The sequence below is a fragment of the Lytechinus variegatus genome, chromosome 3 (assembly GCF_018143015.1).
Source record: "Lytechinus variegatus isolate NC3 chromosome 3, Lvar_3.0, whole genome shotgun sequence".
NCBI classification, from domain to species: domain Eukaryota; kingdom Metazoa; phylum Echinodermata; class Echinoidea; order Temnopleuroida; family Toxopneustidae; genus Lytechinus; species Lytechinus variegatus.
The window spans coordinates 1825708-1848314 of NC_054742.1; the positions used below are offsets into that span (position 1 = coordinate 1825708).

General features: G+C 35.8%; 1 protein-coding gene across 1 annotated transcript; it reads right to left on the reverse strand.

Moving 5' to 3' along the window:
- Positions 1-1639: 1639 nt before the first annotated feature.
- On the reverse strand, positions 1640-22597 carry LOC121409955 (pre-mRNA-splicing factor ISY1 homolog). The gene is made up of 9 exons (XM_041601749.1): positions 22483-22597; positions 13944-13966; positions 10265-10425; positions 9623-9735; positions 7955-8072; positions 6714-6836; positions 5402-5520; positions 4980-5072; positions 1640-3133 (listed from the first exon to the last, which is right to left on the reverse strand). The coding sequence occupies exons 1-9, from the start codon at positions 22483-22485 to the stop codon at positions 3026-3028; spliced, it is 861 nt and encodes a 286-aa protein (XP_041457683.1). The 5' UTR covers positions 22486-22597; the 3' UTR covers positions 1640-3025.
- Positions 22598-22607: the final 10 nt, after the last annotated feature.

Consider the following 22607-nt stretch of genomic DNA (forward strand, 5'->3'; position numbering starts at 1 on the left):
ATGCGATCCATATTACACCTCACAATTTGCCTACAAAGTGTTTTAAATATATAGCTTAAATTGGCCCCTGTTCAGATCAGAATATCAAATATTTTAATCTCGCGCTTCGCGCCTTCTTTATTGATTTTTGGTTAAAAAATGTGTTTAGAATGTCCAGATTCTAGGTCTAAATCTGAAACACACGCACGTATGTTAATTCAGATACGTGGCTCTTTTTTCATTTAAATCATTATGTAGTTTCAGATCAGAATATCACAAATTTTGCCCTCGCATCCCAGGACCAAGATCCAATTGAAACCAGCTGGATTTCCAGTTGGTTTCAATTAGTTTTAACTGGAATTTAACAATATCAAGGGGTGTGAATAATTTAAAGGACGAGACTGTACGTATCGGTATAGCCTCGAAATAAATAGACTTCTCACTAACAATATCCAATAATTTATATAACAATATTTAAAAAGTTTGGGTTGATTTATCTTTCCATTCATCAAAATTTGATGAATGGAAATAAAAATCAACCCAATTCCACTTTTTTTCAGTGAGACCGCAGGTACATGAAAGAGAAGTATCATTGTTATTCTTTTTTTTGGGGGGGGGGTGAGCCCCATATACCCATCTGCCCATACCGCACTCTAAAACGGGCATTTTCTGATTGGACATCATACAGTAAAAGCTCTTAAAAAACAATCCCCAGTGAATTCAAAAGGCAGACTGGAGAATTTCGATGCGGAAAAACGAAGTCATTTTTTCCCCTAAATTTCTGAATATTCTATTCGTTACAGAAAACAGAACAAATGAGCTATTGTTCCTGCTATCCCTACAATATTGTGACAAAGTGGGCCCCTTATCATTTCTATGTCATATTTTTCAAAACTTTTCACAGAACGAACATGGTTCATTGTTACTCTTTTTTAAAAATCAGTTCACATCATGAACGAGTTTTATTAAACACCTCTCGGTAGATGACGGAATTCAATTGCGATTCACTTTGCCCACTAATATCTGATATCACTCTCCAGGTTAACGACACTGTCCCACTATCCTAAATGCTGAGCGAGCGAGCAGAAGGTGCGTTGTGTGTAAAAATAGATTACATATTTAAATTAGTCTTGCTGCTTTTAATTTCTTTTCCTCCCCTTGTGGCTTTATCATGTTTTACTCCCGTTTCTGTCCCCGTTCCATTTTTCCGCATTTCTTTCCTTTCCATCTCATCTCCTACTCTCTCACCCCCCCTCCCTCAATTGGTCTCCTCTTTCCCTCAAGAACACTTTCACATTTTCTACCCTCTCTTACTTATCCTTTGTCTCCTTCCCTTAATCAACTCTTCTATTATCATTTCAATCAATATTTGCTTTTGTTACAAACTTACTTTGCTATACATTGTAGATAATAAATTAAATGATCACACATCTATTAAAGTGGATAGCAGCAGCAAAAAAATGTAATTGTGTCAGCACCCATGGACTACCCTATTTTTGTGTATCAATTAAGTGTGTTTGTGAGCTTCAGTTCATGCACATTGGGATCTGCATTGTGAGTCTCCTGAAAGGAAGATTTGTCAAGGGAAAAGTCTAAACTCTGATGTACATCTATTTAAAATAAGAAACATGAAGAAGTCATACATGGAACTTCACAAATTTGGTATATATGAAATGTTGATACTTTTATTTCCAGATTTTTTTTCTACAAGATTTACAGTAGGTATTTTACATATAATACATGTTTCCATCAGTCTAATATATGAAGCAACAAACAAATAAGAAAATGTGATGTTCCACTCATCTCAATAACAATGTTAGCTATACCATCATGGAGTTAAAAGATTAAGACTACTAGTCTTTCAGTATTCATTGGCAAGGATGGAGGTGAGGCTCAGAATGCTAAGTCAAATCGTAATTGGATATAATTTTTCTCTTGTTGTACATTGTAAACTTAATGCAGACTGAGGCCGAGGCCAAGGATAGCAAAATATTTCCTCCACTCTATCTCTAATTATCTGAAGAAGGCAGACTTCACATAAACTACCCTTGTACATGTATGTAGCGTGAATGAAGTAAACTGTGGTAAATTGTCTACTGATAATGGGGTCAGTTGGCTGAATATATGCTGCCTCGAGCATGCGCAAGTGAGTGAAACTCCTTGCTCAGCTGAGCACCTTAAACAAAGATTGACAGAATTGTTCTGTGCATGCTTGGTTGCTCAGCAAATGGTCAGCAATGCCTGTTTTTAAGGCTATTTTACAATATTCATTTCATGCCACTTGTTCCCTTTGATGAAAGAAGGTATTTCATCTATGCTCAATTTATACGGACAAAATTACATAATGTGCCTTCATACTTTTTAAAATATTTTTTTTACTGAAATCTTCATCTAGCCCAGAGAACACAGAAGAGGATCTTAAGATTCATTCAAATTACACTGAAGATCTCTGAAGTCCCATCACTAGGGTGGTCAGTGCCGGTTAGAACATACCATCACTATAGCATTTACTGGTTTACAATGCAATCATAATTCAATGGTTTCTACCAGACCAGCACTAATTTCTCTTTGATATGAGAAAGCCATTGTAGTCCAAGAAAGCAAATTCAGTGGGGTTCAAATCATAACATTTGACAAGAAAATAGATGTAATATGAATCTTTATCTCTAAAATGTTCCACTAGTACTTGAAACACATGATCTTATTTGTGAGGATCAGCTCATCATTGCTGCATCTTGTATGAGAGAAGAGAACACTCAAACCAGTTCGCCTTTCAACAAACCTAATTTGATGTCTACAAGTTTCATTCCTTGCTGAGTATCATTGAAGTATGGAATAACTTGGCCCTCTCTCAACTACCTTCCATAACATCCATGATGAGTTCTTATAAGCTATCGATTCTTTCATTTCTTCTTTCCTTTCCATTTTACCTGATGTCCATCTTCATCACAACCTCAAGTTGATAAAACTCCACAGGAAAACTTTTGGAAGGTAGTTTATTCAATATTCAAGAGGCACAATAAGTTCTTTAAGGCGGCTTTTTCTCTCATAATCCCATTAATGTTTTAGCCTCACTGCCCTGCTGTTGTAATGTCTCACTGGCATACTTTTCTAATAGTTCCATCTTTTTCCTCCTTAAGAGGGCTTCTTCAACCTGGAATTAAGAGAATGGAAACAACGTGACAAAATATAAATACATATATTGATATAAAAAACATTTATTTCATCTAAGTTACAGGAAATAAAGCTTAAAATACATGTTTGGGACGAATACAGCCGACATCTATACCTTTTTACTTGACTAAACAAACATTATGTCTTATTTTACATATTTGAGTAAATATTACTTGAAATCAAACGAGTGCTACGATCTTAAATTAAGCTGTATGCTGTTATTTTGTTTGGACTTCCAGGGGAGTGTAACGTTTTTGCGCTCTACGTGAGTGATTCACTATACTGTGGTCTATTTTCACTACTAAAATTATACGATAAACTAAACACTTAAAAATATTTTCAGTCATATTTTCCAACTGAACTAAAATGTTTTCAGCCTATACTTATTTATTTTTTTGAATAGTTCAATTTCACACTTTGTTTGAGAGCATAAATAACATCAGAATTTTCACTTCATTAAATTGATCATCAGTCTACCGCGTAGTCAGCTGCAGATTGCATGTTTTGTGATTCTACTGCCGAAATCGCTATTTCGTTGTTTCATTCTCTCGTGTACTGTCTGGATTAATTCGAGCGTTTTACTTTCAGATTTTCATATTTCATATACCATCGGAAAGCTATCTAGAATTATTACTTTAGAGTTTTGTGCATGTTCCCCTCATATTTCATCAGGCTGGAAATGGTCACTACAAATCACATGATGCCAGCTGTATTCGTACGATGATTTAAAGAATTTTTCAACTTTATTGCCGCAATTCAATTATGAAAAAGTTCCTTGAATCTGTCTTGATTTGGAAGAGGATGACAGGTTTTTTCCCCAGACACAATTTTTTCCGGGGGGGGGGGGAGTAGGATGCGGAAACTTTTGTGAAAAAATCAAAAGCAATGGAGCAAAGTGTCCGAGCTTGTCATTTGGGTGCTTTTGCATTTTTTAAGGTGAAATTGAAGGATTTCTTTGGATACTTTTGGTGAAATTTGTGAAAATTTACAGTAAAAATTATACCTTTTAAAAAAAAATTGAGGGGGGGAGGGCAACTGCGCCCCTAGTGCACTGCATATGGCCATGCTCATGTATTTATATTTTATACTCAAAGAAGTTCAATTATATTTCCGAATCATAATTTGGTATAATATGTGAGCTTCTCTGCAAAAAGTATTTATAAAACAATGAAATAAGAGATATACTGTGGTGCTAGCAAGTTAGTGAACTCCACCACAAAATGCACTCCTTTATGCTGAGTGTTGAATGCATACAATAACACTACAATGTCGGGCGAGCCCAGAGAAACAAACTTTATTGGATGTAATGATTTATCACCTTACTTCACAATCAAATATTTATACCATTCAGGACTTCAATACTTTTAAATATGTTCATTTTCTGGTGGGGTTCATTAACTCTTTAGCACTACTGTACACTTAATATATTAATATATCATGCCAGCAACATTCTTTTTGTTCAATGAAAAATCTACCCAAAAAAATAAATTGAAATTTTGTTATAATGTTGTGAGTACCTTGAACTTCATATACCAGTATGCCATGAAGTATCTGGTATTGCTATATTTGATCATGAATATTCATAATTATATTACCTGGATACAAAGAAAATGTTACTGATTTTGATGCATATTATGTTCATATTGCCAATGTATATTCATCTACTTTGGCAATGCAAGTCATGATTGCATGCTGGCATTTGCCATGCACCTCCTCTTAACTTTCATTTAACGTATTGACAACTGCATATTGTAATTTCCTTAGAATCTGTACATGTCAATCCGGTCCCAATAGGACATGGGTTAAAATGGAGTTAAAGAAATTACTTCTTTCTGTGAAGGTACTGGAACATGAGCAACATATCTTGGCTGACCATCAATAACCTCCATCTCCTTCTCATTTTCTCCTTCATCCTCTGACTGCAAGAGAATCAGAAAATATAAGTCTTAGGAGAGACAATTGAGGCAACTTTGAGGGGTCACATGGGAGAGAGTATTCAAAATCAGGGTACATTGTTAAAATACTAACATCTAGTAGGTTTGAGCAAGTCGAACATTGTCAATAAAAGGTCTATTCACTGTTTTCTTCATTAAGATTGCAAATAATTATCATATTTTACAGAGGGCCTAACTAAACTGTGTTGACATTTTCTAAAATTTTTGTCTATTTCAGTCAGTCACAAATAAGATTACTTCAAAAAGGAGATCAAATATATTACAGTTCAAGATAAAGAATTGTGACTGCTTACTCCAGAATCTTGTTGAACAGCATATATGTTTTCTTCTTCTTTCTCTTCTCCTTGTGTCAATCCTTCCAGAAGTCCAGCTTCTTTCTTACTTGTCCATTCACTAACTGCTGCTGCTATCACTGTAATGGATTCATATCAATCATTTCCATTAGAACATTAATATAATTATTTTAACCAAAGGGCTACATTTGATACTGAGTGTTAATATTTGTGATTTATAAATGTGGGTTAAACCAACCCATTATGTCACTTAATGTCAATCCACAGGTTATATGCTTTTCACACTGCATTTCCTTAACCCCATACTATCCATAACCCAGGACTATCCTTAACCCCGTACTATCTTTTGGGGATTTCACAATGTCTTTCTTAACCCCGTACTATCTTTTGGGGATTTCACAATGTCTTTCTTAACCCCATACTATTTGCTTAGCCGGGGTTAACACCAGCCGGACTATCACACAGCTCATGAATATTGATGATTTTGCCACAACAGAATGTAATTAACATGCAACTTCAACTTCTGTGATTGGCTAATACTTAGCCCCACTTTTCTTTAGCCCGGTTTCATTTCACACCCCATCTCTTAGCACAGCAATAAGTCGGCTAACCCTGCTTTTTGCAGGGCCAGATAGTACCGTGCTAGCCCACTTTGCTAAACGTAGTGTGAAACCAAAGGGGGCTAAGCTTAACCACAGGATATTGGTGGGGGCTAAGAACCCCCCTTAGCCCCACCAATATGCCATGGTTAAAGAAAATATATGGAGTGTGAAAAGCATATCAGAGAGGTTGGATTTTCTTATGTATATGCTAATTTCAATTTATAATATATTTCTAAGATTACTAAAATATAAATGTAAATCAGAAAAAAAAAATTCTTGAATACTCAAAATAGAATTCCATATTGAATGAGTTTTGACTGAACATTTGAAGAAGTTCATTTTAAGAGCATGTTATAAAATTTTAGATTGGATTTGATTTTTTAATCTAATATCCCAAACATAAAGATTTAAGTAGTTGATTGTTGTACAAATGGGATAGCAAACGTACCAACAATATAATCAACTCTTTCTACTACTGTTATCCCTCTATTCTGCTCACAAGCAAACAGATCTCTCATGTGCCATGGATGAAAAATTCCATAAACTGCTATTTCTTAAATTGTTTAGTGTTGGATTACTTATTAATTGCAAGGTAAAATCATTGTCATGTGACATCGCATGATTAAAATTGACAAAATCACAACTCTTAAAATTCCTTAACCATCTGATCTATAGATATCAGTTTATTCCAATATGACTTTACAACTCACAATCTTTCTCATGTTCCATCTCAAGAGGTACTAGTACACCATCATCTTCATCACGGTAACCATAGTAATCAGCATCGATCAGCTTCATCAATTCAGCTCTTGTTTTCCGAGGAGGAGCAGGAGCTGTTGTCACAAATTCAAAGATAGAAAGTAATGAGTAATGATAACACATGGGCCCTGTAAAATAAAGCTAGTGCATTTCATTTATATAATTCATTGTACGTAATGATCATGAATGCAATCTAATACAGGAAGTTACAATAGAATACAATCAATAAAAACTTAGCCTACGGACAATGGCAAAGTTTTGTATTACAGGTAAGTACCATTAACATTGAAACAATCTGAGACAAGGATCTTCAACACTTCTCAGTATTCTCTTTTACTAAATGAATCAGGTAGATATTCTTCAAATTTTAATTGCGAAAAATGCATATACTACCTTCCTAACTTTTGCAATCACAATCTTTGATACAAGGCTACATCTGGATAAAACCATTTATCCAATCAGCAGACTAAAGGTAGAAAGTATATTCTTCTATCAACTCATCAAAGAAGATGAATACAGCTTCTTCCTGTGCATTTACTCATGCTTTAGAAACCATTGAATGTTTAGTTCTTTGTCAAAGGCCAAGTAAACCCTAAGAGCAAGATGATTTGAATTAATAGAGAAAAATTGAACATGCATAATCCTGAAAATTTTATCAAAACTGGATGTACAAATAATTTCACTCACTATATATGCACCACATAGGCGGTATCTAATGAGGAAACCAATGATGTCACATAACTTACTATTTCTAATGAATATTCTACATGAAACATTAAAAATCTTTCCTGTCATTACTGTAAAAGCTTGAATTTTACCAGAATATTTGAATCCTATTATTACTTATTATTCAATAAAGAACTTCCTTATTTTCAATGTTCGATTCATACAATAAAACACGAGAGAAATTCATATTGCCTCTCTTATTTACATATCACCTGTGTTGTAAATAAAAATGTTTTGAAAAATTCAACTTTTGCAACTTATCTGATGAAATGCCTAGTATTATCTTTGATTTGTTATAAATTGCAGCTAACTTGTTGGTGGGATGGACCTGACCTTAAACACATTCTCAGTACTCATTTTTAAAGCAACAACCTAAAATTCCAGTAAATAGCAGTGGCATGCTCGCTTGCTGGCCCCAATATATTCTGATTTGACCAAAACATTACAATGAGAATAATATTCTTACGTTCTTGTTCAAAGAGTTCTCTCACACCGGGTAGATCTTTGGCAGCTCCAAAATACTTATAACCTCTGTTTCCTGGAACCTCTTTACCTTCTTGATCCAACATCTTAGGTCCAACTTTCTGCAATATAAAAAGAAAAACATTCCCATTAGATGACTGATAGCAAAGTGGTTCTTTCTCTGACATTTCGAATGTAGACAGCTTTGATCCAATTTTTCCCCAACAAACTAAATTTCCTTCATGTAAACAGGAATAGTCTATGGAAAACAATCTTTATAGAAATCCAAACTTTCAAAGTGTATGAAATGGCCATTATGATAGGAATACTGGTAGATGCAAGAAAAGTCCAATCACACTATTAAAGGATATGTATTCTTAATATCTTTCTAGTGGCATATACATGTATGCAATTTCGAAAGGCTCATCTATTAGTATGCAAATTTAGAGAAAGATGGTATTATTTTTTTAGCCCGAGTAAGGGATCAAACTATTGTGTACATCATAATTTTCTTTGCAGTAAAGTCACTGGTCACTATACATATATATTCAGGACTTACAAGCCTTTTTTACCTAAACTATTGGCACAAAAGTTGGAATTTTAGCAAAATGGCCTTGTGAAATTCTAAAAAATAAATCACAACAAAAATTTCAGCTGACAAAGTGTAACAGATCACAAGGCCTAGAGGGTATTATAACATTTCACTCTCACATGTGTAGTGGTCAATGTATCTTTTTACAGTCACGGATTCTTTATGAAATTTGGGATAGTGATTTTTGAAAATATCATTTGGCTAAACAATACTATATGCATTGCTCAGATTAGTGTACATCACTCTAGAGACTTTGGTTCAGTTCATTCTGGATGATTCAGATGACACGCCATATGTGGGCGTATCGTGGTCTAGTGGTTCTGACTCACGCCTTTCAAACAGAGGGTCGTGGGTTCGAATCCTAGCCATGGCGTGTTTTCCTTCAACAGGATATTTATCAGCACTGTGCTGCACTCGACCCAGGTGAGATGAATGGGTGGCTGGTAGCATTTATTCCTCGACGCTTTGGCGCCAATATGGTGGCTCAGCTTTGGCCGGGGTAATAATATGATACCAAGTATCAAAGCACAGTTAAGTACATGCACATAGTAATAGCGCTATATAAATGGACATATTATCATAATATTCAAAATCTAGCTCTAAATCGAACTGTTTATTGCTTTTACCCCCGAAGATCACCACTCAAAAAGTCCCCAATAACATAAACATTTTTTGGTTAGGTTTTCTTCACGATTATTTTACCAAGCTCTTGTAAGTGAACAAGAAAATTATCCATTCACAATGGTTCAATAAAAAGAAATGCTGTAGGAAGTCATTGTTCTAAAGTCAAATTGTTCTGAATCCAAAGTCACACAATGAAAAAAAAGCTGCTTAAGTTTAAGTCTAAAGAAAATAAAAGAAAATTAATTTAAAAGAATTCCAAGGTTGATTCAAAATAATGGGTGTCTGCTATGTCTATGCACATTTTCACTGAGTGAAATGACGTACAACTGTTATGAAAAAGGACAGATTTCCATTTGAAACCCAGCAGACAGATGAAACACAGGAAGGGAGCTTGAACATTACAATATTTAATCTAGCCATCTTTTCTATGCTCAGTATGAGTAATGTCATATTTACCCTATAATCTGGACCACCAAGTTCTACAATCCTGGCTTCCCAATGGCCTTTCTCTCTAAGCAGCTTGTTGATTTCATCATTCAGATCCCGTATCTTGAACTCTCCCAAACCAGCTGCAAATGATGACATAAAAACATACAACTGAGCAATTGAATAAGTCATACATGTATGTCAAGTCACCCCCATTATCTACCTAGTTCCTTTTTTAATACAAATTTGATGACCACATCTAAAAGGTAAAAAATTGGTAATTAATCATTGTCCTATTTTTATTTTTGGAGCATTCACCTTTGCTTGCTGCATATTAGATAACATATACTCAAATATTCAAACATTAAAACTCACTTCAATTAAAATATCATTGGAACCAAATGAACTATAGTTTGAATTTCAAACTGCTTATATTAGTTCAATTTTCAGTGCTATGCTTGTTTAAATTTTCTCTATTTATCCAAATGAACTTCTTGTTAGAGTGGAAAAGCCCTTTAACCCTTTTCCTGATATGGCAGTCCAGTGGGTGCATATAATATTGTTTATTGCATTGTATGATATTGTATCGATTTCATTGATGTACTTTTAATTACCAAAATAAATAGTGATAACAACAAAAAGCTACTGCTACTGGTAAATGAAAAGTATTACCATTCTGTATCTGAGCAACCTTCCGGGAAATTTCAGAGATCACCTGACGCCGCCACTTCTCGGCCTTGGGAAGTTCTTCACACTCGCTGGCGAGGTACGGACGTCGCTCCTTCATCTTTGTATCGCCCATTTGTGCATTTCTGAAACGGGCCAAAGCCGTCCTATTGACCAATATACAAATAGTCATTATTGCCATGATTCAAGTTTGAATGATGCAGGACATGTATTTCAGTTGTTCGATTGGGATTCACTTTGACAATCTAATGAATGAATCTTGATAGAAATACCTATAAAGATTCCATTTTATTAACAAAATTGGAGTTAAAGGAGAATTTAACCTGTGGGACAAGTAGGCTCATGTGAGAGTTAAAAAAATAAAGAATAAGATCAACAAAAATTTTGAGTAAAATTGGACACAATGAGAAAGCAGACCTTCATTTTTTGAGGAGCGCGCTCGTGCTGGTGCTCCTACCGTGCTCCTAAAAAAAAAAATATTGCGCTCCTTATTTAAAAAAAAACCTTCACCAAAAGTTGCTAATATTTAACACTTAAAGGAGAATGAAACCATTGGAACAAGATAGCTTGTGTGAAAACAGAAAAATCAAAGAAACAGATCAACAAAAGTTTGAGAAAAATCGGACAAATAATGAGAAAGTTATGAGCATTTGAATATTGTGATCACTATTGCTATGGAGATAGCAAATTGGCAATGCGACAAAGATGTGTGATGTCACTGATGAACAACTCTCCCCATTACTTTAGTATATATTTCACTTGAATTGCCTCTTTTATCACATCTATCCATAGATCATGTGTTCTTTCTACATGAGGGCATGTAATACATATTTTTTAAGAATACATAATGGATAAAGAGTTTGTATCATCGTAAGAAAAAGCAAAAAGAGACATTTTGAGGGTATTTTATAGTCCACCAAAGGGAAAGTTGTTCATCAGTGACATCACACATCCTTGTCGCATTGCCAATGGGAGGATCTCCATAGCATTAGTGATTGCAATATTCAAATGCTCATAACTTTCTCATTATTTGTCCGATGTTTCTCAAACTTTCTTTATTCTTATTCTTTGATTTTTCTGTTTCTACACAAGCCTATTTGTTCCAAAGGTTTCATTCCCCTTTAACATCTTTAGATTCATGAAATACATGTAGGCATATGTGGCATAATTCCTTGAAATTATTTTGATTTAGTTGGAAACTACAGAAAAAATGAAGAATATTCACCTCTTTCTTGACTCTGATTTATGATGTTAAACTTGGTAAATATTGTAGTCTCATATGTAGATTTTCATGGTGTTGACCAAGTGTAAAACAATCAATAATGATGAAAACAATCAAACGATCAAAGATTGTCTTCAGCTAATGTTGCAAAACCATGAAAGTCTAACTTTTACATGTACATGTGGGACTTCAATATTTACTGATTGTAACATCATCAATCAGAGTCAAGATAGAGCTGAATATTCTTCATTTTCCTGATAGTTTTCAACTAAATCAAAATAATTTCAAGAAATTATGAAAAATAGATGGCTAAATTTTAGCAATTTTTGTATTTTTTCTAAGAGCACAATATTTTGTAAATATGTAATGACCCAGGCCTAGTTTCATTACAGATTACTCAATAGCTACACAGCTATTGCATTTACGATTTAAAGAAAAGTATACAATTTAGCATACATGTAATGTATTAAATTGAGCTCCTCTTGGAGAGTGATTCAGAGGAGCTCAATTGAGCTCCTTGAAAAAATAAGGAGAGTGATTTATTGAGCTCCAAGATATAAATGTGAAGGACTGAGAATGTTATGTGCATTTGAATGTTGAGAACACTAATGCTTTAAAGATCCACCCTTTAGCAATAACAAGATACCAGATCTGTGATGTCACACCCTCTGTATTTATCTGCGTCACACATGTACAACTTTAACCTTTTGACACTGAAAATATAACCGCCAAAGGCCCAAACATCTATAGTTTTTGGTTGTTGATTCTAATGATAGAACAAACAATTCATCCATGATCTAATTTCATATATTTACATGCCATCTCATAAACAAGTGGAATGCCTCTGGCCGTCTCACCTGCATCACGCGGTTCAATATAACAGCAGTGCTGACTTTGAATACTACTCTAACTCGCACAAGATGTTCAGTGATACATGGTTACTCTTATGTCCACTTTTTATGAACTAGACCAATAAACTTAGAGAGATATGATGGTTATTCAACAAAAACCCAACATGGCCAAAGTTCATTGACCTTACATGACCTTTGACCTTAATCATGTGACCTGAAACTTGAACAGGATGTCCAGTGATACTTGATTACTCTTATGTACAAGTTTCATGAATCAGATCCATAAACTTTCAAAGTTATGATGGTAATTCAACAGATACACCCAATTCGGCCAAAGTTCATTGACCTTTGACCTTGGTCATGTGACCTGAAACGCGCACAGGATGTTCAGTGATACTTGATTACTCTAATGTCCAAGTTTAATGAACTAGACCAATAAACTTTCAAAGTTATGATGGTATTCAACAGATACCCCCGATTCGGCCAAAGTTCATTGACCCTAAATGACCTTTGACCTTAATCATGAGACCTGAAACTTGCACAAAATTTTCAGTGATGCTTGATTACTATTATGTCCAAGTTTCATGAATCAGATCCATAAACTTTCAAAGTTATGATGGGAATTCAACAGATATTCCCAATTCGGCCAAAGTTCATTGACCCTAAATGACCTTTGACCTTGGTCATGTGACGTGAAACTCATGCAGGATGTTCAGTGATACTTGATTAACCTTATGTCCAAGTTTCATGAACTAGGTCTATATATTTTCTAAGTTATGATGACATTTCAAAAACTTAACCTCAGGTTAAGATTTCGATGTTGAATCCTCCAACATGGTCTAAGTTCATTGACCCTAAATGACCTTTGACCTTGGTCATGTGACATGAAACTCTAATAGGATGTTCAGTAATACTTGATTAACCTTATGGCCAAGTTTTATTAACTAGGTCCATATACTTTCTAAGTTATGACGTCATTTCAAAAACTTAACCTCAGGTTAAGATTTGATGTTGACGCCGCCGCCGCCGTCGGAAAAGCGGCGCCTATAGTCTCACTTTGCTTCGCAGGTGAGACAATATACTAAAGTAAATAAAATGGGGAAGTGTACAATTGGACATCACAGATGTTGGTCGCACTGCGAAACATACACTACCAGTCACCATTCTTTGACTCACTATTACCTGTTTCGGCCACAGAACAATAGAATCAGTGGACCAAATCTATTGCTAGGATTTACATAGCATCAGTGAACTCAATATTCAAATGCTCATACCTTTCTAATTATCCTATTAATGTTCCTAAAACTTTCATTGTTTTCTTAGATTTTCTATTTTAGGTGAATTCAACTGTTTTAAAATGTATCATACTCCTTTAATAATCAGTGCTTAACAATATTTATTAATATACAATACCTTGGTTATCATGACTAGAGTGATATATTTTCTATCAGCTTAATGAGAGGGTGAGTGGTTCAATCAATTACGAACATATGACTTTCTAATTACTTTATGTACTTATTGTAAAAAAAATCTTGCATCTCTAGTCACACTTTGTAATTCTTAAAAAAATACTTTATAAGATTATACTCACATAGCTTTCTCTGAATTTCTTGCCTGGAAAGAAAATGTTAAAAAAAATTGATTGTAAAATGTGTTTAATATTATGTGAATAATTTGAAAAATATCAATATAGGTATATATACATGTACAGTATCACACAGAAGCTGCACTATATAAATTGACCTTAAAATCAATGATGAGAAGAAAAAGAAGGGGATAGAGAAGGAATGGGAGGAGAAGGGGAGGGTGTGGACGAGATGGAGGGGAGAACGAAAATTGAGAGGAAGGAGGAGGAAAAGTGAGAGGAAAAGGGAGGATAGTAAGAGTAAGGAGAAGTGGGAGGAAGGAGGAGGTGGAGGATAAGTAGGAGGGGATGGGGAGGAGAAATAAAGAAAGAAAAAATTACGAACAGTATTTTACAGCAGAAAAAACTAAAAAAATATCACACAAAAAGAAAATTAATGATGAACTTAACAAAAGCAATAATGAAATATGAAGAGACATGCAATGGTCAATGCTAATGCATGGCCACTCAACTCATCTCATGAACCAAAAAACAATATCTTCTTCTTTCTCCACTGCGGTCGGAAATCATCAGCAACTACATGTATGCTGCAGCAGTGCAGGGCTGGAATGTGACAGATTGGCTGTAGAAAATATGGCCAAATAAAGTGGGCCCCTGATGACTGAAAATGGAGGGGGGGGGGGGGGTCATCAAAGCAAAGCGGCACCTTGGGCACGTTTGCAACAGCCCACATGATCCTAAAATTTATAACATAGCTCCTCCTCCCCCCCTTCCCGAGAGACAAACAGACTGTAAAGTACTTATGCCTATATTGAAGACAGTGAAGTAATGTATTAGGCTGAGCTGAGTCTAGAAAACTGGCAGCCATCTGTTTCGAGGAGTTTTTTTTGCATTTTTTAGTATTGTTATTTCTCCTTGTACACAGACGGCTCGCGATCAAGCAGCTGCCATTAGGGGGTTGATAATACCTTAAATGAACTGATGGGGCCCTTCGATTTTTGTATTTATTTCAAAAAAATATAAAAAAGAATTGGACAAAAAAAACCCATTTATATTCCCTTTTGGCCTTAAATGCACCAAAATTGGAAAAAATAAACTTCAAAGGAAAAAAAAAGCACATTTATTTCCATGGGTAGAGTCTGTCGTCAATTTCAGGACCAAGATGGCAGCTTACATAGTCCAACAAATGCTTGGAATCCCATGAAGATATTGATTATAACCACTCATCCAGGAACTAGGTTATATAGGCAACATAACCTCATTCTTAGCAGCATACTGTGCAATAGACAAAATTTTAATTGCTATTTTTCCGCCCCATCCCTTGTCCCAACCCTAGATCTAATGTCAGAGGTAGATTAATATTTTAAGGGTATGTAGCCTAATAGAAAAAAGGAAAACTTAACACAAATAATGGAATAAAACTCACTGACTTTTCCAATGCAATGCGATGATACATTTTTCTTTTCAAGAGCTTCTATTGTGTTCAATAGTGACAAATCGAAAAAGGCAAAAAAATGCACAAAACCATAGAGGTTTATCACCTGTTTGGACCAACCCTTGCATATGATGCATTCTGGTAAGGAAGTTTTGATAGCCTCTATCAAGGTAACTTGGCAATTGTGCTCCATGCCCCTTTTCATTCGAAAAGTTCTTATTTCAAATATGTTATTACCTCTGTCACGATCTCAAATTGCTATTCTTGCTATTCTTTTTCTTATCTTGCATGCTTTATATCGTATCCTATGCTGAGTGCGTAATTTCATAACTTGTGCATATACCAAAGTGCACTAAAAAGATAAGAACAGATTGTAGATAATTGGTATTCTGAAAATGTTCTTACCTTTTATCTTTCTTATCTAATATTTATGATAATAATTACGATAGCTAGAGGGTTATCACAACTGATAATGTTCTCATTCTTTTTTGCTCAAAATCGACGGCCACTGCGATAAAATGTATGGTTGTTTTTATTCCTTCCCTACTTTCTTTCATTCACCCTTTCTTTAAATTCTGTCATTCTGCTACATTCTACTACAACAATTATTCTAATAAAAAAAAATTGTGAAAAAATATTGAGTGTTATGGGAGAAAGAGGTCACTATTGCTGGATCTCGGAGCTTCCAAATACAGGCTTCACCGGAAACAGGTATCTGTGGGGAGAATCAGTTATTCTGTCTGTGTGGTCGCTACCATTAGCTTTCTTTTATTGAGCTTAAGAGAGCATTACGGCATGGTACGTAAGAGTGTCTATGGATAGAGGAGGATAATGACAAATTTCCTGATATTTTAAACGATTTTTGAAAAAATCTTGCAATAAATAAAAATATTTCAGGAATTGCAAGTGAAACTAGGACTAAATCAGGGGAAGAAAAATCTATGTTTGGTTCTGAATAAGGAAAGGCCATAGGGTAGGTTAAACTTTTTTACCTTAATCAGCATAGATGACAAAAATGTGATTTTCAGTACGTCTCGTAGTAATAGTCCCATCCCCTATATTCGCTGTTGGTCGAATGGTAGGCAAGTTATTATAACCAGTTTCAATGTGGGAATTTAGGGTAAGAAATTAGTCAAAATATTATTACAGCGCTCATAATAATATGCACGTTGGTAATAAGTAAAAAGTGGTTATATCAGGTTTTTTAAAACTTTAGTATTTTTGCCATTGTTTTGAGTCCCTGTAGTAGTACTAGTCCTAGACCAAAAGCTTCAGTCTCTGTATTTTGGTTGTTCCGCTGAACTTTGTTGGCTCCACTCACCAATATATAGACTGAAGAGCTTGGAGGCCCATACATACAGCCAACGTATACGTGAACTAACGTTTTATAGGTCGCGATTTAAAACTGTTTTAAAGCGAAATTTACAGTTTCATGGTTTCCATTATCAGTGAAATATAAATAACTTAAGTAATTGTGTACCTTGGACCGGAGTTATTGAAAAAATCCTCTGGATGATTGAGAAATCTTTCATCGAAGACATAGTCACCTGAGCTAATGGTTTTTCTTGCAAGTTGCCATCTTGAATGACGTCATTATCCTTATTAACTCTTTAATGTCTCGATATATCGTGATTATAACTAGTATCGCTTGTCTTTGTGTATTGTATCATATCGTACTATTGTTTTGCTTGTATATGGAGCAGATCGTATATTATCGAAAGCAATATCGATATCACACTCGTAAATTGTCAACGCCCTCTCCGTCCGTTGATAAATATCTCATATTTTGGCTGCCATTTTGGGGGTGATTCTCGAGACCAAGACGGTACCAAGACAAGTAAACATCGGTAAAGTACCATTTTCCTACCTTTTGATATATTTTTCATGTCGTTATTTGTTATATATTATATATTCATATATATTAGGTAGTTTCTAAATCCTTAGACTGTAAATTCAATGTAAAAAAGAATATTGAAGTCTGAACAGTTAATCAGCGAATTGGAGGAAGTGATAACACATGCGAGCTCACACTAATAAACTACCGTCGGTTATGGGGATTATAGTGAAATGTCAAAAATTGTTAAGGAAATCCCCAGAAACAACAGTTATTCCTGTCTATACTAGTCCTAGATCGAGTTAGAACTTCGGTCTCTGTAATTGGTGAGTGGAGCTGACATAGTTCGGCAGAACAACCAATATAACAGAGACCGAAGCTTTTTTTTATTTTAGAAATCTGTTGAAACACAGCTAACCTCGCACCAAGAACCACATTTGGCATTCTTGGCAGTCGATTTCTAACTAACGTTAGCCATCTAGTTGGTCGCGCTCGATCAAAAGCTTCGGTCTCTGTTATTCTGCTGAACTCAGACGCTGGCACCACTCACCTATTACAGAGACTGAAGTTGTAACTCGATCTGTACTAGGGACTCAATGGCCATATGTTTATGTATTTAAGTTGGGATAAAACAGGGAAGTGAAATTGCATGACAGCCGAAATAAGTCACTGTTTTTTCCCCTGTTTTGGTGTATTTTAGGTCAAATCGAAATAATAGTCTTTATTTTGGTACAGTTCTTTTTATATATTTTTATGAAATATGGAGAAAAATCAATGAGCCCCATCAGGGGGATTTTGGCATTGTTAACCCCTAATGCCATGGTGGCTGCACGATAGTGACCTGTGTACAAGGAGAAATTGAAAAAAAAATAAACAAATAAAAAAAATGTTAAAAAACTCCTCAAAACAGATGGCTGCCAGCTGTCTAGACTTTTCTGTGTGAGGCGGCATATAATGAACCCTTGAGCACTGTTGACTGTAGCTGTTGAGTGCAAGACAAGTCAAAAGTCTGAGATCTATGGTCTAAATTCAAACTTACCTGTTTAATATCATAACCTTGTTCATTACCTAGGTATGTTGCAAAAGCGCCCTCTAGGTACATTCTGAATGAGGCATTGAGTGTGCTTGCTACAATTGCAGGGCAAATGTGGAAGCATTGCTTTGTATTGTGTTTGCATGTGCAAGGAAAGGTTATTACCCATGGCATCATTGTTTTTACGTAGTTGAATGTTTATGGCAGCTGTCTAGACTTGAAAAAAAATCTCACTCGGTGATCTTGCGATTCTGTGTGCTACTGGAACTTTGGCCTTGCTTTCAACCTTTTGCTATTCACATTTAGAGGTATCATCCCACTCTAAAAGGTAATCATCCCGATAGAGCAACATTTTTACTATTGTGGTGAAATTTGAATGAAATCTTCTTCTTCTTCTTCTGGAAACAGTACAGTCCACCGTCTGGTGTATTGTTGTACTGGTGAAATGCAACGTGCAAGTGTATGTACATTATCCGATAAAAAATTGCTTACAGCGTGCAAGTAAAAACAACCACAGTTATTAATAGAGCTGGGTCTTTTGTACCTCTTGTTTAAAGACATGTAGAGAGGTACAATTAACTGTGCTTTGGGGGAGGGAGTTCCAAAGTCTTATTGAATCTGGGAAGAAGCTCCTCTGGTAGACAAGTGTTCTGGCAAAGGGAACAAGGATCTTCTGAGAATGACCTCTATGCATAGATGTGGATGGAGTGAGGAAAGTAGGTGGGATGTCAATGAGTGAGTTGGTAATACAGTAGATCATCACCACCTTGGCCTGTGCCCTACGCTCTTGTAAAGTTGGCCATTTGAGCTGGTTCAACATGGCTGCAACACTGCTTGTCCTACAGTGATCATTACAGACAAAGCATGCATAGCGTCGCTGCACCATTTCAAGCTTTTTTATATTTGCTTGCGTGTGAGGGTCCCATATTATGCTGGCATACTCCATGATTGGTTGCAGGAGAGCTTTGTAGCACAGTTCCTTGACCTTTCTTGGACATGGCCGGATATTTCTCTGGAGGAAGGCACGCGTGGAGTTGGCCTTTTTGGTTACAGCATTTATTATATGTTGATTCCAACTGAGGTTTCTCTGCAGCTCAACTCCAAGATACTTTGCTGTATTTTTATCAGATATAGTCTGTCCATGGATGAAGTAAGGCTTGATGATAGGTTTGCGCTATTTGTGACATAAAAGTATTCGACACTTTTGTGGATTAAATTCCATCAGCCAATCTTGCTCCCATAGTTGCAAGGAGTCAAGGTCCTCTTGAAGACGAATGGCATCTTCCTCTGTCTTGATGTTGGCATAAACCATGCAATCATCAGCAAAGAGCCTTACTGTTGAGTTATTGGAGAGATACTCTGGCAGGTCATTGATGAAGATAAGAGCATTGGCCCGAGGACACTGCCTTGCGGAACGCCTGATGTTACTTGGCTGGTATTGGAGATGGATCCGTCCAGTACAACGCGTTGGGTCCTATTTCTCAGAAAGTCAGCTATCCAATGGTGAGTGTGATCTCGGATTCCATAAAATTGAAGCTTGTGTAACAGGCGTCCGTGCGGTACTTTGTAAAATGCTTTAGAGAAGTCAAGGAGTATCATATCCAGTTGACCCTTGTCATCAATGGTTCTAGCAAGATCTTGGACGGCAAGAATCAGCTGAGAATCACAAGATCGTTTCTTGCAAAAACTGTGTTGAGCATCAGACAATACATTGTGGTCTTCAAGGTGGGTCATGACGTCACTAAGAACGATGTGCTCTAGAATCTTACAGGTCACAGATGTCAGAGAGATAGGCCTGTAGTTTTCTGGTTTACTACGGTCGCCTTTCTTGAAGATGGGGACAATGTTTGCCGTCTTCCATTCAGCAGGGAATATCATGATCTAGGGAGGCTTGAAAGAATATGGAGAATATTGGTGTCAATTCGGTGGCAAGTCCCCTCAAAAGTCTGGCAAATATCTACTGACGCTAAGTGTGTTTCTTATGTCCGTTTCGGCAGCGTCTGTTATTTTTGGGAGTGTTGTTAGGCACTTCCATATGCCAATGTATGCGCATTGTTGTTTTCTATCAGTGCACTTTGGTCCCAATTAATATCACAACTTTTGGCTTAAAAAACAAAGGAATAGAGTCTACATAAGAATTGAATACGGTATGTGCTAGTCTTGAGGACGCAATGATGATGATTTTTTTTTAGATGTCATATATACTTCATCATTGACGTCTTGACACTCTCTCCATAGACTCTTCAGCGAACGACCAAAACAAAGATGGATTCCCCCAAAAAATCCATCTTTTTAAACCGAAATCAAGAAAATTCATTTACTTTTATTAATTCTTACACCTTCCTACGCCTAATGCGTAGGAAGGTTTTAAATATTACTTTCAAAAATGTAAAAAAATGAAGATTTCTTACCTAACTGATGCCGCGTAGACCCCTCGTTCCACATGTAAACAACGGAAATACAATAGCGTCGACCCTTGAACCGCTTATGTATGACGTACTTCCGGAAAGCAATGCCGGCTTAACGAACAATTTAGAGATAAAAATCTTATTTAACAAATATTAAAATTTATTTTGTGATCATAAATAATTTATATATATTAATATGAATTATTTATGATCACAAAATAAATTTTGATATTTGTTAAATAAGATTTTTTATCTCTAAATTGTTCGTTAAGCCGGCATTGCTTTCCGGAATACGTCATACATAAGCGGTTCAAGGGTCGACGCTATTGTATTTCCGTTGTTTACATGTGGAACGAGGGGTCTACGCGGCATCAGTTAGGTAAGAAATCTTCATTTTTTTACATTTTTGAAAGTAATATTTAAAACCTTCCTACGCATTAGGCGTAGGAAGGTGTAAGAATTAATAAAAGTAAATGAATTTTCTTGATTTCGGTTTAAAAAGATGGATTTTTTGGGGAAATCCATCTTTGTTTTGGTCGTTCGCTGAAGAGTCTATGGAGAGAGTGTCAAGACGTCAATGATGAAGTATATATGACATCTAAAAAAAATCATCATCATTGCGTCCTCAAGACTAGGTATGTGCGGTAGGCGATTTATGCGACCTTAAAACTACAATAACTTTCTTATTTCTGGGGATATTGAGATATGAGGTGTTAAATTAAAGGTCTTGATGAGCTCTAAATGATGCCATGAAGAAAACTCCTTATTTCTAGGATTTATTTTTTTTGCAACATACCTACATTACCGGTACGGTAGGCCTATATACAGTACAGGCGCACGGCCAATATTGGAGACTGTCTCCCATGAGAGAGATAATTTCCAATATCAGAGACTTTCATAAAGAATTTTGGTATCCATTTTCAGAGACAGTCTCCAGTTTTGGAGACCAATTTTCTTTGTTTACATTTGCTTAAAAAAGATTACCTTGGCGGCAAATAAAAATGTGATAAGCAGATTCCTCACGAAATATTACCCCTTTTCACCGTCTACTTAAAAATTCACCGTCTATTTTTGTTTTTATAAGGATTTTTGTTGTCATCCACACACAAAACAAATGGTCTTCTGACCTCGGTGGGACAAAAGTTTGGGTGGAAAAAATCATACTTTTGTTGGTGTTGTTTCTTTTGTTCTTTTGCAAAGCAAGTCTCCAATATGGGAGATTTTCTCCCTTATTGGAGAGAGTCTCCCATATTGGCCGTGCGCCTCTACTGATATACAAATAATGCATGCAGCTGAGTGCGTTACTAAAGTAAAAGTGGAAATGCAGAGCACGCGAGGTTTCTTTAGAATTAGATAGATGCCCCACTGTGCACGAGCAGCTTGTGGCGAGTGCCCAGTGTGCATCATCTGAAGAAACAGAGCTTTCTCTGTATTTACTTTAACGCACGACAGAGCGAGTGCATTATTTGTTTTATAAAATAGCAACACAAACAAATTTTTAAAAAGGTACACGTACAGTACAGTTTTGTTGGACTTCTCCCGGGACTTCTACCGCACTGGTTTGCTCAAGCATGCAATATCAATTTTCGTTGCGCACCTTTTGCACTGCCCTGCAGTGCACCAAAAAAGTTGGATGTCATGTGGCGCGTATTGGCCAATCACGATGCTCAAAAATACAGAGCTAGAACCTATTTTATAACAATACATATTTCACAATATCATGGGACTGTAACTTAAGTCTGTAGATTTATAGCAGAACAAAAGTGCATTTAAATTCACATAGACGAATCATAAGTATGATGAATCACAAATATAATATGAAAAAGTATGCGTACCATTTTGTGTCTTTATTCTTCTGTTTCGACCAAAAAGTTTAACTGCATAAAAGCTGAGTCGAACTCGAAGCTCGAAGAGTCCAAGCTGGGTACAGTTCGGCTGCGTCGCGACGATCAAACGAAAT

Bases quoted from the DNA above. Each gene is read 5' to 3' on its own strand.
- LOC121409955 (XM_041601749.1), bottom strand. The intron at 9,736-10,264 runs GTAATACTTTTC...CATCATTTGCAG, and splicing joins GGTTGCTCAGATACAGAATG to CTGGTTTGGGAGAGTTCAAG. The intron at 6,837-7,954 runs GTAAGAATATTA...TTGTGACAACAG, and splicing joins AGAACTCTTTGAACAAGAAC to CTCCTGCTCCTCCTCGGAAA.